The sequence below is a fragment of the Phocoena sinus genome, chromosome 1 (assembly GCF_008692025.1).
Source record: "Phocoena sinus isolate mPhoSin1 chromosome 1, mPhoSin1.pri, whole genome shotgun sequence".
NCBI classification, from domain to species: Eukaryota; Metazoa; Chordata; class Mammalia; order Artiodactyla; family Phocoenidae; genus Phocoena; species Phocoena sinus.
In genome coordinates this window covers 125,203,922-125,222,897 of record NC_045763.1, presented here as the reverse complement: position 1 = coordinate 125,222,897, position 18,976 = coordinate 125,203,922, and the positions used below count along the sequence as shown (strand labels likewise).

Sequence of the window (18,976 nt, the reverse complement as noted above, 5' to 3'; positions counted from 1 at the left end):
CAGGAGGGCAGAAGCACTTGTTCCCAGACACCAGAGTAGAAGCGTGTCCACGCTGTGTGGGGCAGGGGTGACGGACGCCACGCTGAGGAACAAATCTACAAAGTCCCTGTAGACCCCTAAACTCTATCCCTTCCTCTTGCACCCCTGTGACTCCAACAGGGCGGCCTGTTGCCAGCTGGGAATCACTGGCTCCCAAGGCTTATCTGCTGCTGCTTAACAAGGTTTTTATTTACGAGAACTCAGTGGAACACCATGCAAAGGCGCACGAGGAAGATTCCACTCCATCAGATACAGAACCCACCTCTCATATCGTGCTACAGACATGTGGGTTTGGGAACACACCGTTGCCTCCAAAAGCAACCCTCAGGTGTTCAGAATGCAAGCAGCATGTCACTGCAAGATCAAAGGCACATGTCTGTGAGACAGAGATTTAGAAGATATTTACAACACGGTCCACGAGCTTCCATCCACCATGCCTTCCAAAGCTTTGCAAAACCGGCCGTGTGTTATGAAAGACATACAGCAAAACACTTCTTCACAGCGTTCCTAGGAAGAAAAAACACAAAGGTAAATGGGAGATCATCACTCCAGAGGCTCCCGGAAGTGGTAAAGACCTTCCTTGAGATTTTCTGGGTACCCAGAGTAGCACGCTGCAGAGAAGAAAGCACCCAGACCATGGAGTCAGATCTACATGGCATCAAACCTCAGCTTCAACATCTACTACTAATATTATCCCGGGGAAGGGACTTGCCTTATTTGAGTATCAAATTCCTCATCTGTAAAAGGGCACGTCCCCACTTACCCTGTAGACCAGTCTGGGAATTAGTGCATTGAACAGAGTAGGTATTTAATAAAGAATAGCTACCATGACCATCAGAGGAAAAGATAGGAAGAAAGTGGAAACTATCTAAAACCAAGAAATTAGTCAGGACTGTATACTTTAATATCAACCAGAATCACAGAATGCACCAAAAGCATTAAGTCAGATAGGCACTAGGGCCTTTCTCCTTTCTAAGCAGGCAGCAGAAACTTGTTAAGGGACATCTTGCAGGAGTTCCCTAGCACAGGGAGCTCTCTATAGGTACTGAGCACTTGCTACCCTGATGTATGAGCTCTATCCCAGGCACTTGCTCCTTGGAATTCGGTGTAGAGAGTGCAAGGAAAGAGTGAGGGCTCAGCAAATTACTATTCTATTCAAGCAGGCACACCCATCCCACCGCCGTATCTGGCCATGTTCTAGGGCTTCTCACCCCAGTTCTACTCCTTGTGTTCTCAGCTGCATTTGTGCCAAGGACACTGGAGTCACATGACGGAGAGAGGGAGGGAGGGAACATGAGAGAATGTATTCGCATGAGCGGGCACTGCATTTTGCTATCAAGATAATTCTAGGACAGCATTAATTTTTTTTTTTTTTTTTCGCAGTACGCGGGCCTCTCACTGTTGCGGCCTCTCCCGTTGTGGAGCACAGGCTCCGGACGCGCAGGCTCAGCGGCCATGGCTCACGGGCCCAGCCGCTCCGCGGCATGTGGGATCTTCCCGGACCGGGGCACGAACCCGTGTCCCCTGCATCGGCAGGCGGGCTCTCAACCACTGCGCCACCAGGGAAGCCCTAGGACGGTATTTCTTTTTTTTTTTTTTTTTGACAGTATTTCTTAAGATACGCTCTGCACTGAAGTCCCAGCAGATGCTCTGCACAAGAAAGGGTTTTGACAAATAAGATCCCTTGTGGTAGCTCACAGTACACATATTAAAGGACCTGGAAAGCCTACTCACAAAGCCACCCAGCTGCCTTTAACGTGGTGGGCTGGTTAACTTCTCATCTAATCAGTCACTCGCCACCATCGTCAGCAACAGCCTCGGAAGGCCTAAGCCTGCTCTACCTCCTTCCCAGCTCTCGCACATTTCTCATTGCCTCAACACAGGGAAAAGCCTCTTTTTAGTTCACAGGTCATGAAAGAGAGGAATGGAAATTAAATGGTGACATGAGAACAGAGTCAGAGGCAAAGATCACTGAAAGTGCTAATTAAAGGAGGTTTGGAGGTCAGAAGCTCGGAGTGAGAAGGGGCCAACCCAAGTCAGTTATCACGAGTCCTTTCAGGCCGGGGGGTGCGGGCGGGGGCGGCGGGGGCAGTCAAGTGAGCTGCTCAAGGTCACACTGCTAATTAGGAAACCCTGGTCCTCCAGAGTCCTGGCCCTGTCTACTTTCCCTTTATGAATTCTTTTCTGAAATGTTCCCATCAGTGGGATAGTATAAGAAAACAAGCATGAACGTAGACCCCCTCCATCCCTCGCTCAGTGATATTAAGGTGATATTCACCTTTAGGAAAATCTCCTCAAACCTACAGGTTAAAAGAGTGATAATGAGCATATACATACTGTCTATCACAGCAGAATGTTCCCAGCGCCAGGAATCGGTAGACCTGGGTCAATGCCCATCATTGGCTGTATTATGGGGTGGGGGGGGGGGGTGGGGGCATTAGCTTACTAACCTATAAAATAGGTGTATAACATCTGCCTATTCGTCTCAAAGGATCTTCATAAAGATAAAATGGCATGAACTCTCTGAAAGCACCCTAACCTAAAAGGCCCCATGCAAACTATCATCATCCCCAAATGACAGACATTATAATCCCAAAGACAGTCTTACCTTGCGAATGGTATGTAGGAAAGGCTATACCTACAATGAAAAACAAACAAAAGATCAAGTCAAATGAAGGGAGTGGAAGATTCCACAGTGGATTGGGTTTCTGAGCTGCAAGAGCACCTGCGGTGATGTATCCAGACCCCCTCCCTCCTCAGTGTGGAGGGTGTGTGCACACACGCACACATACAGGCGTGCGCGGTGCCACGTGTACAACAGGGAAGGGGGTGTCGTCTGTAGCCAAAGTAGGAGGGCAGAAGGCCCGTATGGAGACAACTCTGTCACCTCAGCCTCACGGGGTTACTGCTTTAACCAAATGAGCCAGCAGCCTTACCTACAACAGGCAGATTCCAGATAGCCAGATGACCTAGAAGCCCTATTCCAAAGGAACATCAAATAAAATGCGGGTCAGCTGTCCTCCAACATGTTACAAGTTCGCAACAGAATACAACTTCTACCCCATTGGCATAAATTTTCTGTTCTGTACCTAATCATTTTAAAAGAAGAGAAAAGAGAGCAGGAAAAGAAAAGAAAAAAAAAGACGCACTACCAACTGCCCTATGGATGAAAGCATAAGCCAGCTATGATTCTTTAAGAACCCAAGCCCACAGATATCTTGGCGGTCCCAGTTAGCTCAGCCCCCTCGCCCAGAATGGAACCACAGAGGGGAGGAAGCTGGCCACGCCCCCAAAGACCAGGCCTGGGTGTCAGGCGGGCTGGAAGCCAATCAACTCTAAGTTGGAACACATATAGTTGGAACACATCAGGGTTGGAATAGGGCCATCTGACTGTGCACATATGAACGCTGAACCTTTAAAAAAATGGCGTCAGAATCAGTCTATATGCAAAGAAAGGCATGTGTACGTAGGGATTAACTTCTGCCCCGAGAAGATAAACCAAAATATAAACATAAGCCATCACACCAGGCCCTTTCAGTAACCACTACCACACTGTATGTGTCCCATTAAAATCAGGCCATCATTCTTCTCCGTAGCTGACACTCACCACGTACAAAAGCTGACTTACTTGGAATAAATTCCAAAGGGCATTTTGAAAGTACATTTATTCAAAAGTCCAAAATTACTAAAAGGAAGGATGGGTGTTAAGCTTGCAGCCTCAAGATGCATTTCTATCAAATAAGACAACATTTGATCCTTGGAAGCTTTAAGACTCTCACAGTCTTCCTTTCTTCGCATTAGAGCCAACATTTTTTCCCAAAGTAGGTCAAGTCACATTTTTATGAAACTGTTCTGGCAGATATCATCCCTTGATAAACCGTGAACATATTACAGAAACGTCTCAGAAGCTATTGATTCCATACGTGCCACCACCCCGGTACTTTGACATCGGACAGGTTTGAAATGGCCATGAAGCTACAGCCCCATCCATGGTTCTGAATGATGACGTCTCCAGTGGTCCTCTCACCATGCTTGGCCCCTAGGGCGCAACTCCCTGGTTTTGCTACGGCGCACAGCCACCCGGTTTTCCATTGCGTCAGTCACTGCTACTCATCTGTTGCTGACAATTCACTCTTTGTCCTTCTGTTAAATGATTCATCCCACCACAAATGTAACACTCACGATTTTCCTTACCAGTTTCCTTTTTCTTTAATGCCTGTTTGACTCACAAGCCTCTCTTTACCAGTCCCTACACAACTTCATTGTCCTTGCCCTTACCAGACGTGAGTGGTTGAATAACGTTTGTAACATCTCAAAATCAACCCTGAGCCCAGCAAAAATGCCACAGTGGGCAAAGAGCCTCCCACGACCACTCAAGGCCACTAATGCCACCTACTGGCGGTGGGCTGAGTCGACAGGCTTTGGTGCTCTGCGGTGTGATTGACTTGCATCATTAAGGATTCTTAAGTCGAAAAGCTTCTGTTTTCCCAATCCTCCTACCCACACCATGTGGGATTTTATCTCCTTCAGCTGCGTTAGTCAGAGATCGATGTGGGAAGGGACTGTCGAAAAGGTTACTTACCACATCAGGGCCAGAGACTGCAAAATGCAGAAGATGAGAGCAAGCCCTCTGTTGTGCCACTGGAAGAAAAATGATACGGTTACAGGTACGTGTGTGACAAGAGGCACACACCAAAAAGGTTAAGGAAAATTAAAATACACACTTACCCAAAAGGCAGAACACAGGGTAAGCGTCACGCACAGCTAGAGAGAGAAAGGAAACATTATTTAATTATAACAGGGAGGGGAAGAAACTGTAAAGACATCATTCTTGACAAACTTACAACAACACATCAAACTGCAGTAATCACATTCTGTGGTTATCACAGCAACCAAATGCATCCTTCGTTTCAAAGCACTGAACCTACGCGAGCACCCATCTTTGGCAGAGGAGTTCAAATCCCAGTGAAATGAAACTGGCCAATAAGGATTCATGTAGATTAAAAAGAGAAGGATCCTCCCCTACTTTCAAATTTTCCCGAAATCTCTGCCCAGCAAACACAAGCACATTTCTGGTCCACCCATCCATCCATCCTTCCATTCCAACATATACTAAAGTAGGTTAAACACACACCTCTTTAACTCCTGCCAAACACTAGTGTCTGGAGTAGAAAGCGCATGTGAGGACAAAGGTTAACGCTAGATGTCAATCTCACGGCCAGAGAGTCAATTATTTGTTTACACGTCACCTAACACTGTCCCTGAGTCCTTTCTTAGTAAGTTCTTTTTGCAAGAGACTTATCCAGGCCATCTACATCCAGGGATGGCCAAAAACAATGAGTAGTCCAGCTGTCGGTCATGCCTGTCCTCTCCATCCTGCTGTATCAGTAACTACTCAATAAATATGACCAAAATAATTTCTTGGTGGTGCCCGATGCTCTGAAAGGATACAAAACCGTAGCAAGTGTGGCCACGGCCTTAGAGAACTTACCCACCTGAACAAATGAGATGTACACAAATGAAACTACAAAGTACGTTGCTCAAGGTCTGGACATTGCGATACTGATAACTGTAACAGCAGTCCAGAGGACGTGGTCTGGAATGATGGGATGGTCCCATGGAAGGAAAGGGCCCAAGGAAGGGAGAGGCATTCTGGGTTAATGGGACAGGAAGATAGGACAAGACTGAAGACACTGTGGTGAGAGCAGGGAACGGGGGTGCTGGGCCATGAGGAAACCAGACCTGCTTCAGGAAAACTGACAAAAACAAACAGGATCCCAAAGTCAGAGAATGACAAGGGGAAAAAGAGCCCATGCTAGGAGACTGGACACCTACTTGAGAGAATGAACCCTGTGTTCCCCAGTTATTCCCTCTAAGCTTTCCTTGTATGTGGCATCACCCACCACCAGGAGGGTGTCAGAGCCCTCTTATTACCACATGAGTTCGCCAAATTTAAGAAGCAACACCTTCTGGAGGGGCTTTATAGAAATGGCAGTACCTTAACACCAAGTGAAACACAAGTCGGGGGAAGAGAGGAAAAATTATTAGATGAAGAATGCTCCCTTCTGCCACAGTGGTTACAGGAATCAGATAGTAAGTCAAGATGAAAGGGAAAAGGACAGGAGTCTTTAGGTTCAAGAGGAAAAAAATTGCAAACAGCAGAAACAAACACTCCTATTTTAGACATCCAGGTAACAGGCAGACCTTACCAGCACCATGATGGTTGCAATCAAACGCGTAGGCTCTATCATTCGCTTCAGCTGTTTCATCGGTCCCATGAGGAAGAGAGTGCTAAGAGGCAAACACACACAAGCCGTTCAGCCCAGAACAGAACCACACGAGGTAAACCAAGGTGCCTCCCCATCACCGCCCCCAGCTCACCTGTGGCGATAATAGCAGTAATAGTAGCTGACCCTTGAAAAGCTCCGACTGCGCTAGGCAGTGTGCCTCAGGGCCTTTTGTGCCTTATTCTTATTTAGTCCATTAACAGTTTATGAAGTTGATTATAGGAACAGTCATCATACTTATTTTGCAGACAAAGAAGCTTAAGTCCAGAAAGGACCTGTTACTTATCTGAGGCCACCCAACTAGAATACGGTAGAGTGAGGATGTAGAGGCACGTAGGTCTGACTCCGGAGCCGCGTCCATAACCACTAGGTTAGAGGACCCTTCCCTTCCAGGTGCTACCTTGCCTCCTTCACAACCTACCCATGGAAACAAACAAACCAAAGTGACTCCGGTAATCTAAAAAAGAAAAACCACATCTTACAGGCTTAGGTAGTTTCTGTTAAAAGGCAGAGCATTTCATTTTCTTTTGTAAACTCCAGAAGATAATTCTAATTTGATAGGAATATCATCTGTGATGTGTGGAATACTTGCTAAGTGCTAGATACCACGTACATGATCTCATTTCATCCCCTCAACAACTCTGTGAGTTAGGGATTATTACACTTATTTTAGAGCTGAGAAAATAAAAGCTCAGAAAGGTTAATTTACTTATCCAAGATCACACAGCTAAGCCCATAAAAGAGCTGGCATTCCAACCCACATTTATTGGATTCCCAAGCTCCAAAAGACAGCCCCAGCATGCCTTCTGTAGGGATGGAACTCGATAGGTGGCTAGTGAGAAAGAGTAAACACAAATGAAGCAGACACTCACGCCTAACACGGCAAGTGCCGGGGCCCGGTATAGGTCATGCTTCCCGACTCCTAACAGAAACGCCCCGTGTGGCATCACCCCACTGGTTTACAGCCAGCATTTAATACAAGCCAACCAGCAGATGACATTAGCTACTGAGTGTTCTAAAAACAAAAATTTGTTAAATAAGTCTACCTCTCTTTGAAGTGCATTGTTTCCATTTGAATTCAAAGCTGCACTCCCAGGTCAAGGGTTTGCGCTGAGTGCACTCTTGAGCCTACGTTGAACAAGAAGCGATAGCCAAGGGTGGCCTTAAAAATTACATGCAGCATATATACAAAAATATAAAAGATTACAGGTAAAGCCACAAACTCCTAGACACACCCTGGAATAACAATTCGCTCCCTTTATTATCTCCCTGGGCAATGCTTCAAAAAGTTGGTCCCATTAGGATTGCTAAATAGTTCTTTTGGACTAACCAACACACCCATATATTTATGCTCAGTCTAAACTCTACATTATAACCTATGCCGTCTGCCCAAAGCAAAACCCTCCAAAAGTTAGTATTTGAGAGAACTTTGGAGGCAAGATTAGACATCTCCAAGGGCCAGCATTATACTATCATAAGAATTAATAAATTTAGAGATTATCATACTAAGTGAAGTAAGTCAGACAAAGAAAGACAAATATCATATGATATCACTTGTATGTGGAATCAAAAGAAAAAAATGATACAAATGAACTTAAAAAACAGAAACAGACTCACAGACTTTGAAAACAAACTTATGGTTAACAAAGGGGAGACATGGTGGGGAGGGATAAATTAGGAGTTGGGATTAACATATACATACCACTATATGTAAAATAGATAATCAACAAGGACCTACTGTATAGCACACGGAACTCTACTCAATATTCTGTAATAACCTATATGGGATAAGTGTCTGAAAAAGAATAGATATATGTATATGTATAACTGAATCATTTAGCTGTACAACTAACATAACACTGTAAACCAACATAAAATAAAAATTAAAAAAAACAACTTAAAAAAAACAGAATTAATAAATTAAGTTTAAGCAGGTGGCCAGTGCATTGCACTTAATCATTTGGTTAACAATTCCAGGCAGAAAAAGACCTAGGTTTGGGGACAATTAGGGACAAGTAAGACAGAAGTGCAGCCCTTGTCAAGTGGTAGACTTGTAACAAGTCAGTGTAATAAAATGCTATCTCTGTTGTCACATAAATATATATGGGACAGACAGAGCCCATATAAAGGAGGAGGTCATTGATTCTGGAGGGGAAAAGGGAATTAAGAGAAGTTTCATGGAAGAGGTGACTTCTGAGTCAGGTCTTGACAAATGAGCAAGTACCCATCAAAGGGGGTGGTGCAGACGGGGCAGCACCCCAGGCACAGAAAACAGCCCAAGTAAAGCACAAAGACGTTTGGAGAAATGCAAGTTCAGCCTGGCTGAGGAGAACGACTCGAAGAGTCTGTCCTGTATGCATGCTGAGGGTTTTGGACTTCACCCGTTGAGAGGGAATGGGAAGCCACTAAGGGGGCTAAGCAAGGCTATAAATGAATGGCTCCACAGCTCTGTGGAAAATGGCCTGGTGAGGGTCCATAAAAGAGGCAGAGAAGCCCAACAAGGAACTCCTGTAGTGAGCAGTGATAGAGGCCAGAGCTAAAAGCAGCTCAGATATCACCTTCTACGGGAAGCCCTCCTGTCTCCCCAGGTCACGTCAGACCAGCTCACCTGCCCTTCCCTGAGCATTGCTCTCTCCATACCCTATTATATTATCAGTTTATATGCCTGGCCAACCAGTGAGCTCCATCACAGCAGGAACCAAACCCTGCTCGTCCTTGAATTCTCAGAGCCCAGCACAGGGTGTGAGCATGTGAGTCAATCAGCAAGGGGCAGCCTCAGTAAGACTAGAGCAATGGAGAGGGCAGTGTCGTAAACTCTGAAGAAATCATTCAACTCTTCCGTGCCATGTAAAACCACAATGGTAGTACAGTTCCTGCCTTCTCCAGTGGTACTTCAAGGATGAACTAAGATATAAAAATATGTTGAAGTTAAAAAAGAAAAAAAAAAAATATATATATATATATGTTGAAGTGATAGGATATGAAAGTGATGTTTTGTGGGGGTTTTTTTGCGGTACATGGGCCTCTCACCGTTGTGGCCTCTCCCGTTGTGGAGCACAGGCTCCGGACACACAGGCTCAGCGGCCATGGCTCACGGGCCCAGCCGCTCCGCAGCATGTGGGATCTTCCCGGACCGGTGCACGAACCCGTGTCCCCTGCATTGGCAGGCGGACTCTCAACCACTGCGCCACCAGGGAAGCCCGAAAGTGATGTATTTTAACTACCTCTTTTCTCTTCAAATCCTTAAAACTATGGAAGCATCCTCTTTCACCTCCCTCCAAACACAACGCACATCCATTTTCCCATCTAATAATTGGCTAAGGTTAGATTTTAAAAACTGTTACCTCCCAAGAGATGCGATGTTACCAAAGGTGTAAAACACTGCGAAGAGGTATAGTCCCTTCCTGGGCACCCAGAGCAGAAGAGTTCCCTGAAAGATAAGGCACAGAGTATCCGCACGTGAGGAACACCCCACCACAGCCACCGAACCAGGAGTGCACAGAGGAACCTTTTCCCCTCCGCGCCCCACTTCCTCCCTCACCACTTCCCTTTCCTCCCCCTCCTCTTATCCATGCATTTCAGTGAAGAGCAGAAGAGAAAAGGAGGTAGATGAAAGTGGAAAGATAGAGGGAAGGAACGCAGGGGGAAAAGATGGCGGAGGGGTGGGCTGTCTTACCAGCAGTGAGCAGAGAATTCCCGCAGCAAAACAGGCAATGAAGCCTTTTATTCTGGTGCCCGAGCTTAATGAAGCTGCCTCCACAATCTGAAATATTTAAAAAACTGATTACATACATGTATATGCATATTTAATCACCAAAAACAAAGGACACATACTTAAATTTAGTATTTGTACAAAGAAAGGCAGCAACACAGAATCCTAGCTGTGCATAGCTTACAGGAGCCCTCATGATCACCTGAGTCCAGCCATGAATCTCTTCTCCAGCAGCCGATTAGAGGCTACCGAGCCTCTGGTTGGACATCTCCAGAGGTGGAAACTCTGCCTCAAGCACAATGCACTTCACAAACAGTGAAGTGGATTGAAGCGATGGGCTGGTGGGACCCGAGCTGTGTCCCACAGCTGTGCCGTGTCTCATCCAGGAGCCCAAAGTTCACGAACCGGTTTGAATTGCCTATGACAGGCCTCGGGGTCGTCCCGTGTCCAAGAAGAAGAAACACCAGGACTTTGATTTCGCCCAGCAGAAACTGACCGACAAGAACCTGGGGGTGCAGATGCTACAGAAGATGGGCTGGAAGGAGGGCCACGGCCTGGGCTCCTGTGGGAAGGGCATCAGGGAGCCCGTCAGCGTGGGAACTGCCTCGGAAGGGGAGAGGTTGGGTGCCGACAGGCAGGAGCACAAAGAAGACACGTTTGACGTGGTCCGTCAAGAGGATGATGCAGATGTACAGACACAAACGGGCCAACAAATAGTTCCAGGGTCTCTTCCATGAGGACGACAGGCATCCGGAAAGCGCTAACTCACCACTTTGGGTGCCTACTGTCTCTGCCTTGTTTCCATCACTGGAAATCATATAGAGAAATTTAGCATTTTTGGTCCTTGGTAAAACCTGTGGCACAAACGGAAGTCCCTTAACTTTATCTTGACAATGTATAGGTATTATCTACTTTCCTACTCCATAATGAACTGCAAAATTGTCCGTGGAAATTTAAAGATAACTTCTGGTTTCTTACTCCGTAGGGAATTATAAAATTATCCAACAGATGCTATTGAGTTCGAAAGAGGAGTTCAAGAAAACTGTGGAAAAATAGTGAATGGAATGATCACTGGGTTCTTTCTTTTGAGTGCACTGTTCTTTATATTACAAAATTTTTAAAGTTTTATTGCTTTAAAGATATATGCCTTTGTAATAGATTTAGATCTTAGAAAAATTATATTTGAAAAACACATGCATTCCATTTTTCCTAAAGAGTGTTTATTATAAAAAAATCTATCTAGTGCTGTACTGTGTCATGTATGCTATACGTACTTTCTCTTGTTTTTACCGCAAAATGATTTGACCATGTTTATGAGGAAATCACTGTACTTAGAATAAGATACCGTTAAACCACAAGTCAAATTATGCCAAGGTTGACCTCAGAGACTGTTCCAGAATATTATCCTATGCATAAATGCTCCACCATGTTGTTTATTATAAGTAAAATCATCTTCAAGTATCTTTGACATTAAGTAAGGACAAACATATTAGTATGGGATATTATGTAGCATGAGACAGTTATATTTCAATTTAGATGATTCAAATTCCATGAGAAGAATGGTCACTTATTACTGTTTTAATAATAGTAAAATATATATATTTTTTTGCGGTACGCGGGCCTCTCACTGTTGTGGCCGCTCCCGTTGCAGAGCACAGGCTCCGGACGCACAGGCTCAGCCGCCATGGCTCACGGGCCCAGCCGCTCCGCGGCACGTGGGATCCTCCCGGACCGGGGCACGAACCCGTGTCCCCTGCATCGGCAGGCGGACTCCCAACCACCGCGCCACCAGGGAAGCCCAGTAAAATATCTTTTGATAACATTTCCACTCTCTTTGATGTGGAAGATATTAGGTGTGTGAGTACAAATATGGCCATTTTCTCTTGGTCATTTATTAAATTATGTATACTATTTGTTGTTATATATGAAGTAGATATTCAAATACAGAAGCAGAATTAAAGGATCCAGGCCAACATAAAGAGCTGACAGAAACCATACATGTGAAAGAAAATACAGAAACCTGGAAACGCTGAACTCTAAAAAGGACCCATATTTAAGAAAGTTTTGGCTACGCATATGTCAAAGACTGTTACGTCCAATTTTCTGCTGGTTTCACAGCTATTTAGAAGTGTAGGTTGGCGCTTCATTGAGGTACAGCTATGTGGATCCCATCCATGTTACTTCATTTACTGTCCTTAGAATAAGATGTACTTTATTATAAGCACCACTCCCCTTTAATTAATTTAATTAGTCTTACATTGTAAATGAGCTTGTTTCCTCAAATTTTAGGTAGATACAATTACTCAGTCTTTGAGCATAGCATATGATTCAGTTTTTTAAAAACTGCAGTTGATTTACAATGTTGTGTTGGTTTCTGCTGTACAGCAAAGTGATTCAGTTATACACGTATGTATTCTTTTTCAGATTCTTTTCCATTATAGGTTGTTATAAGATATTCACTATAGTTCCCTATCCTATACAGTAAGTCCTTGTTGTTTATCTATTTTATAAATAGTACTATGTATCTGTTAATCCCAAACTCCTAATTTTATCCCTCCCTTCTCCCCCTTTCCCCTTTGGTAACCATAAATTTGTTTTCTATGTCTGAGTCTGTTTCTGTTTTGTAAATAAGTTCATTTGTATCACTTTTTTAGATTCCACATGTAAGTGATATCATATATTTGTCTTTGATTACTTCACTTCATATGATAATCTCTACATCCATCCATATTGCTGCAAATGGCATTATTTCATTCATTTTCATGGCTAAGAAATATTCCATTATATATAATTAATATGTATATTATTATATATATTCCATATAAAATGGAATATATGTATATATGTGTATATATATATATATATATATATATATATATATATATATACACACACCACATCTTCTTTATCCATTCCTCTGTCAATGGACACTTAGGTTACTTCCATATTTTAGCTATTGTAAATAGTGCTGCTATGAACATTGGGATACATGTACCTTTTCAAACTACAGTTTTCATCTTTTCTGGATACATGCCCAGGAGTGGGATTGCTGGATCATATGATAACTATATTTTTACTCTTTAAGGAACCTCCATACTGTTCTCCATAGTGGCTGCACCAACTTACACTCCCATCAACAGTGTAGGAAGGTTCCCTTTTCTCCATACCCTCTCCAGTGTTTACTGTTTGTAGACTTTTTGATGATGGCCATTCACGCTCTAGGCGCGTGGACTTCAGTAGTTGCAGCATGTGGGCTCAGTAGTTGCAGCACACAGGGCCTAGAGCACACGGGCTTCAGTAGTTGTGGCATACAGGCTCAGTAGTTGTGGCACAATGGGCTTAGTTGCTCCGCGGCATGTGGGATCTTCCTGGAGCAGGGCTCGAACCCATGTCCCCATGGACACGGCACCCCACGTCTGCAAGACAGCAGACCCTAGAGCAGCCTCAGCCTTTATGGCAGCCTAGGCAGGATGAGGACCACAACTGGGAAAGTGTGAGCTCCCCCAGGCAGGGCCCAGGGAAAGGGGAAAAGACAGGGGTGGCACTCGCGCAGTTGGATCCAAGGGGCACCATCTCCTAAGTCAACCAGCCAAGCTTCAGGACTCACTGCTCCTGCTGGCCTTTCTGGGACCCGGGAGGGCTCAGGCTCTCATCCTAATCAGGACTCTCAGCCGAGTCTATTCACTCTTGGTGCAGAAGTTGTTCTTCAAGGTGCCGGCATCAGCCAAGTCACCCACATGTGAGATGGATCCTAGTTAATTAATGACTGCCCTACTCATCCCTCTGTCACCATGATTAATCCTTCCCAAGAGCAAAGTTCAGAGGAGGCCGAGATTTCCAGAAAAGCCCCACTAAAACAAGGGAGCCTGTGAGTAACTCCTGAGGATTTTTTCCCCATGTCAAAGATGACAGCCAAATGTCTGCACCAGAGACCTTCCTAGTCTGTCAACCTCATGCAGTGGCCACAGCTGCTCCAAGTTGCACAGGCAGCTGCCAGGGAGACCAAAGGCCTTTCCTCCTGCCCAGCCAAGGCAGGGCAGCCAGGCCCCCTGCATATTCATTCACCCAGGGCTCACCTCAAGTGGCCAGCACAGTCCCCATCTGGCAATGTGGTGACCACACATGCCCCCAGCTGATGGAGGAAGGCAGTGGCGGCAGAGGTTCCCAGGGTCACTAAACCGGCAACTCCCTCAGCCTTGACTGCTCCCAGCTCAGGGGCCTATTCTCAACCCTGTCTCTAAACTTCCCGTCAAACTAGAAGCTGGAAGACCAGAGGCTTCCTCAGGCGTGGCAGGCTTCCCTACAGCATGGCTTCCTCCCCACTCACGAGACAGGTATTCAGGGCAGGTTATCTGCCCCATATGTTCACACATATTGAAAGTGGGGCTCATCTCACACACACACAGCACTTGCAGAAACATATGGCACCTTATGACCCTACACAGAATGGCACACTCAGGATGGTGACACTCCGGGGGAGTAGGGTGTTAGGAGCTGACAGAGGCGCCACCTGGTCCCACGTTAGGAACCTTTCCCCCAAAATGAGCCCTGTGATGCTCTGTTACCAGTCTTCACTGGCTCCCCAGACACTCGGGTTAGACCCCTTATGACTCACCTGTTCAACCTCCCACAAGGACAGGAGAAAATCGAAAGCCACCACTCTTCCTACTCATGCAAGCACCGAAGAACTTACCTTGCCAAGGTGGAAAACTGAACAGGGCTATGTGGAAGAAGAAAATTGTGGTAGTGGGATTGGACTGGATTCAATCCAATGCTTGCCTGAGCATTACTTGGCATCAACAGAGACATTTTAAAAGATTCACCCGTTTGTTTGTTTTTTGCGGTACGCGGGCCTCTCACTGCTGTGGCCTCTCCCGCTGCGGAGCACAGGCTCCGGACGCGCAGGCTCAGCGGCCATGGCTCACAGGCCCAGCCGCTCCGCGGCATGTGGGATCTTCCCGGACCGGGGCACGAACCAGTGTCCCCTGCATCGGCAGGCGGACTCTCAACCACTGCCTCACCAGGGAAGCCCTCACCCATTTTTTTATAGGATAAGCCACAAGGTTAAGCATCAATTTGACACGGCCTTGGTATTTAGAGCACAAAACAGTCTCAACAGGACAGTGAGATGCCAGCTCTTGTAAAAATTAAAATCACTCGTGATAGGAAGCAGTTCTGGTTTCTGCTTCAAAAAGGAAAGTAACGCGTTGGTTGGTTCTACATGTCTCTCAAGCATCCAAATGTCACCCTATTTGCCAAAATGAGGGAGGGGGCGATAACTTCTCATCTACGCAGTTGCAAGTTCTTTCACTAAGCATGCTTAGTCACAGGCCAGAGGAAGCTGTTGCTCCACTTCCAGCTGGATCCAGTGAAAGCTAAACACTTCTTTGTGCCAATTTGTGAAAATCAACTCCATTGATGTAAAATAACTCCTTAAATTCATGGTTTCTGGAAACTGTGCTAGCGCACTTTTGGGAAATTAGAGTAGCTGGAATAGCACCTGGATAGAATCTGTAGGCAAAGAGCTCACAGGCTGTCTGACAGGCAGTTATGCACAAGGGTCCCTTTGACTCTGGGATGTGGAGAGAAGAGGGGCTCTTGCCAAAAGAAGAAAAGCTGAGAACTGTTCGGGGAAACAGGGTTGGTAACAGGCAGAAGGTGAGAAAGGAACACTGCCTCATTCCTGTGCTTTCAAACCAGGTACAATTCAGACCCTCCGTGTCCCTGCAATCCCGTAGAGAAAACATAAAGCCCGTAGTTTCAGAAAGAAGCCCATAGAAACTGAATTGAAGATTGAAGGTGGATTTATGAAGACCAGGTATCAATCACAAAACTCATCAAGAGATCATCTGTGATTAGACATCACCAGGCAAGTTTTATAATTCCCCAGTTTCATATGTAGGAGAAACAGAACTAGTCATATTTTTATTTTTTGCATTAAAAGAATAACAATTTTTTAACGTCTTTATTGGAATATAATTGCTTTACAATGTTGTGTTAGTTTCTGCTGTATAACAAAGTGAATCAGCTACATGCATACGTGTAACCCCATATCCCCTCCCTCTCGTGTCTCCCTCCCACCCTCCCTATCCCACCCCTCTAGGTGGTTGCAAAGCACCCAGCTGACCTCCCTGTGCTATGCAGCTGCTTCCCACTAGCTAAGAGGATAACAGCTTTTTAAAGCACTCACTTCTGGTGACGTCTGACTGTTTTTATAACTGAATGTGAAGAGACTTTAAGGCCACCAAGTCCAATATCCCCCACAAAACAGAAATTTCACCAGCATCCTCCAGCCTTGTCAGCCTCAAAACCATGGGAAATGTGAGACAATCAAGTCAGTACCAGCATTTTCAAGGAGGCCCTGACCTAATAAGTAAAAACAGAGCCAAAAACAACCCTGAGAGTGAATTCAGCTGGACACAAAATGCTTCCTGGTTAGTTGCGGACTCAGGAAGTGCCACACAATAATATAAACAGGAATCTCACACTCAGAGAGAGGAAACTGACAGCAGTGTTTTAGAACCAGACAGAAGCACCTAGTCTTTCTAAAATAGATTCTACATGCCTGAGCTTACAACTCTTTAAAGCCCTTCATTGTGTCCAACACAGGCATTCACTATTTTAGGTAAAAACTAACTCAGCATTTTATGTTTTCAATCTGTACTACATCATTCACTCGAGTGTCTGTCCGCTTCATGATGACTTTCTAAATCAAAATATCTGCATCATCCCCGCTCTCCCCACAAGAGTCCACAGAAAGAGAAAGCATCGCCCTCTTGAACCCCAGCTGCTCTAAAACCTTACTGACAGTCCGTGCAACATAAAGCTTTAGATAAGCATGACTGTCAACCACATAAGTTTTCTTAGGCCCAGTCTGAGGTTTGGCTTGTGAGTTCATACAAGAAGCCAGATATCAAAAAACGAGGAACTCATGAAATTATTAGCGAGCCTTGACCAATTAATAAAGGCAACAGATTTAAAAGAAGCCACAGGCCGTTCTGAAACGTCAAAAAAAGTTAAACTCCGATTTCTAAAGCACTCAATGTCTGTAGTGTTGCTTCTTCAAGGTGAAGATTCAGAGAGCAACTTTTAGGGTTCCGAGATTTCATGGTGGGCGTGGAGGTATCAGGGTCACACAAAAGTCAGAATAAAATCAACAACCACAAAAGCAAGTGAAAGCAGCACGCTGAGATAGCCGCTTGAGACAGTGATGACAATCAGAGGAAAAATTAGGCTCCAACTTGAAAGAAGCCATATTATCTTGTACACATATATATCTGAGGCCCACGGAATATGCCAAAAAATAAAGAGAAATCTTATTTTATCATTCACGGAGAAAAAAAAATAACAAAACTCTAAGCACTAGAAATAGGAAATAAACATCCTGTGTGGCTCTAGAAGATAGGGCATTAATGCCCAAGTTTCAGCTCGACCAAACCTTTCTAAAAAAACAAACAAGTGTGCAGGCGGCCTCATGAGGTCCTGGGCGTCTACGGAGTCTACGTGAAGTGTGTGCACAGAGAAACAAGATGTGGTCCCAGCCGTCCAGGAGTTCACGATTTTCCTGGGGGTAGTTTACAGCAACAGCGCGCACAAGGTCGGGTGCGAGTGTCACACCCCACAGCCTAAACTGGGCAGGAACGCAGCCGGGAGCACCTGGGCGCGGCCACCAGCCCCACCTCGCGGTGGGCAGCGAGGAACGGCGGTCACCCAGGCCCCCGGCGCAGGCGATCTACCCTAGAGGCCCCAGCCTAGCTCGGCCCTAAAGCCCTTTCCCTGGCCTGCAGGGATGGGGCCGCCGAGCGGGAATATCCGCCCTCCCCTTCGCAGATGTTTCTAGGTTTTGCTCCAGCTCGGCCCTCCGTTTGTGGGGGGATGGGACGCGGAAGGCTGAAGGGTGCAGGACAAAAAAGTAAACAGGTGCCGACTGTCCTGTGCAGAGTGTCTGGGCCCTGGTACCTGAGGTGGGGAGTGGGGGGAGCGCGGGGGTCCGGAGCTCTGGAGAGGAGGGGGAAGGAGCAGGGGCAGAGCTGCTTTCCACGAAATCCTGGAAGTCCTGCTTGCCTTTACTACCCGCCAGCAACAGGCGCCGGCGGAGCTGGGGGCGGGGCTCCGGTGTCACCCGGACCCCCGAGCCCCGGCGCGCTCCCAGGCCCCCCGCCGACCCTCCACCGAGGCGGGGGCGCAGCAGCCTCGGGGCGGAGAGGGCGCGGCCAGGCGCCGCGGCGCACTCACCTCTGACAGGCCGCCCCGGTCCTCGGTGTCCTGCCCGCTCAGCACCTTCTTCAGCTTGTCCATGGCGGGCCCGGTCCACCCCGGTTCCAGCCCCCGGCCGGCCGCCTGTTGCTCTGGCTGAGTCGCGGGCTCTTCCGAGTGCTCGGCCCCCGCCGCAGCCAACCACGGCGCGCCCCGCCCAGGTACCTGCCCACCTGGCGGCTGCCAGCGCAGGCGCCCGGCGATCCCCGCACCCGCCTCTAGCCTGCGCCTAGCCCGCGTTTAAGGGCTGGTTTTGGTCCGGGAAGGAGGGGCGGGCAGGAAGAGGTGGGTTTGAGGTCGACCGAGCGTGGATAAACCTCAGTTCTGCGTCCGGCGCAGCGTTCCACACCCTAGCCGGCTCCCCTTCCTCCCGGGGCCCTCGTAGGTGCAGTCGACAGACGCGGAGTCCCTAGCACATGCGAGGCACTGCAGAAACAAAGACGGTGAAGCCTGGACCCCCCTCTCCCCGTATCCTACACTCCCTCTGGTGTGGTTGCAGACTTGTGAACAAATGCTGTGGGGAATCCGCGTTCTGATTGTAGTTATACTGGAAACAACTGTTTAAAAATCACTTGAGGCCAACTGGAGCAAATTCAATCTATAACAAGCTTTGTGGAAACGTTAACAAGAAAAATACTACTGTAGTTCCAACTGAAAATGCATCGAGAGGAATGATTTGGGC

At 46.6% G+C, this 18,976-nt stretch overlaps 1 protein-coding gene across 1 annotated transcript; it reads right to left on the bottom strand.

Annotated features, from left to right (window-relative positions):
- Positions 1 to 204: 204 nt before the first annotated feature.
- SFT2D2 (SFT2 domain containing 2) lies at positions 205 to 18,436 on the bottom strand. The gene is made up of 8 exons (XM_032647273.1): positions 18,274 to 18,436; positions 10,003 to 10,089; positions 9,671 to 9,756; positions 6,249 to 6,330; positions 4,768 to 4,803; positions 4,622 to 4,680; positions 2,648 to 2,677; positions 205 to 546 (listed from the first exon to the last, which is right to left on the bottom strand). Exons 1-8 carry the CDS (start codon positions 18,334 to 18,336, stop codon positions 507 to 509), a joined length of 483 nt encoding a protein of 160 aa, XP_032503164.1. The 5' UTR covers positions 18,337 to 18,436; the 3' UTR covers positions 205 to 506.
- Between the last annotated feature and the right edge of the window lie 540 nt (positions 18,437 to 18,976).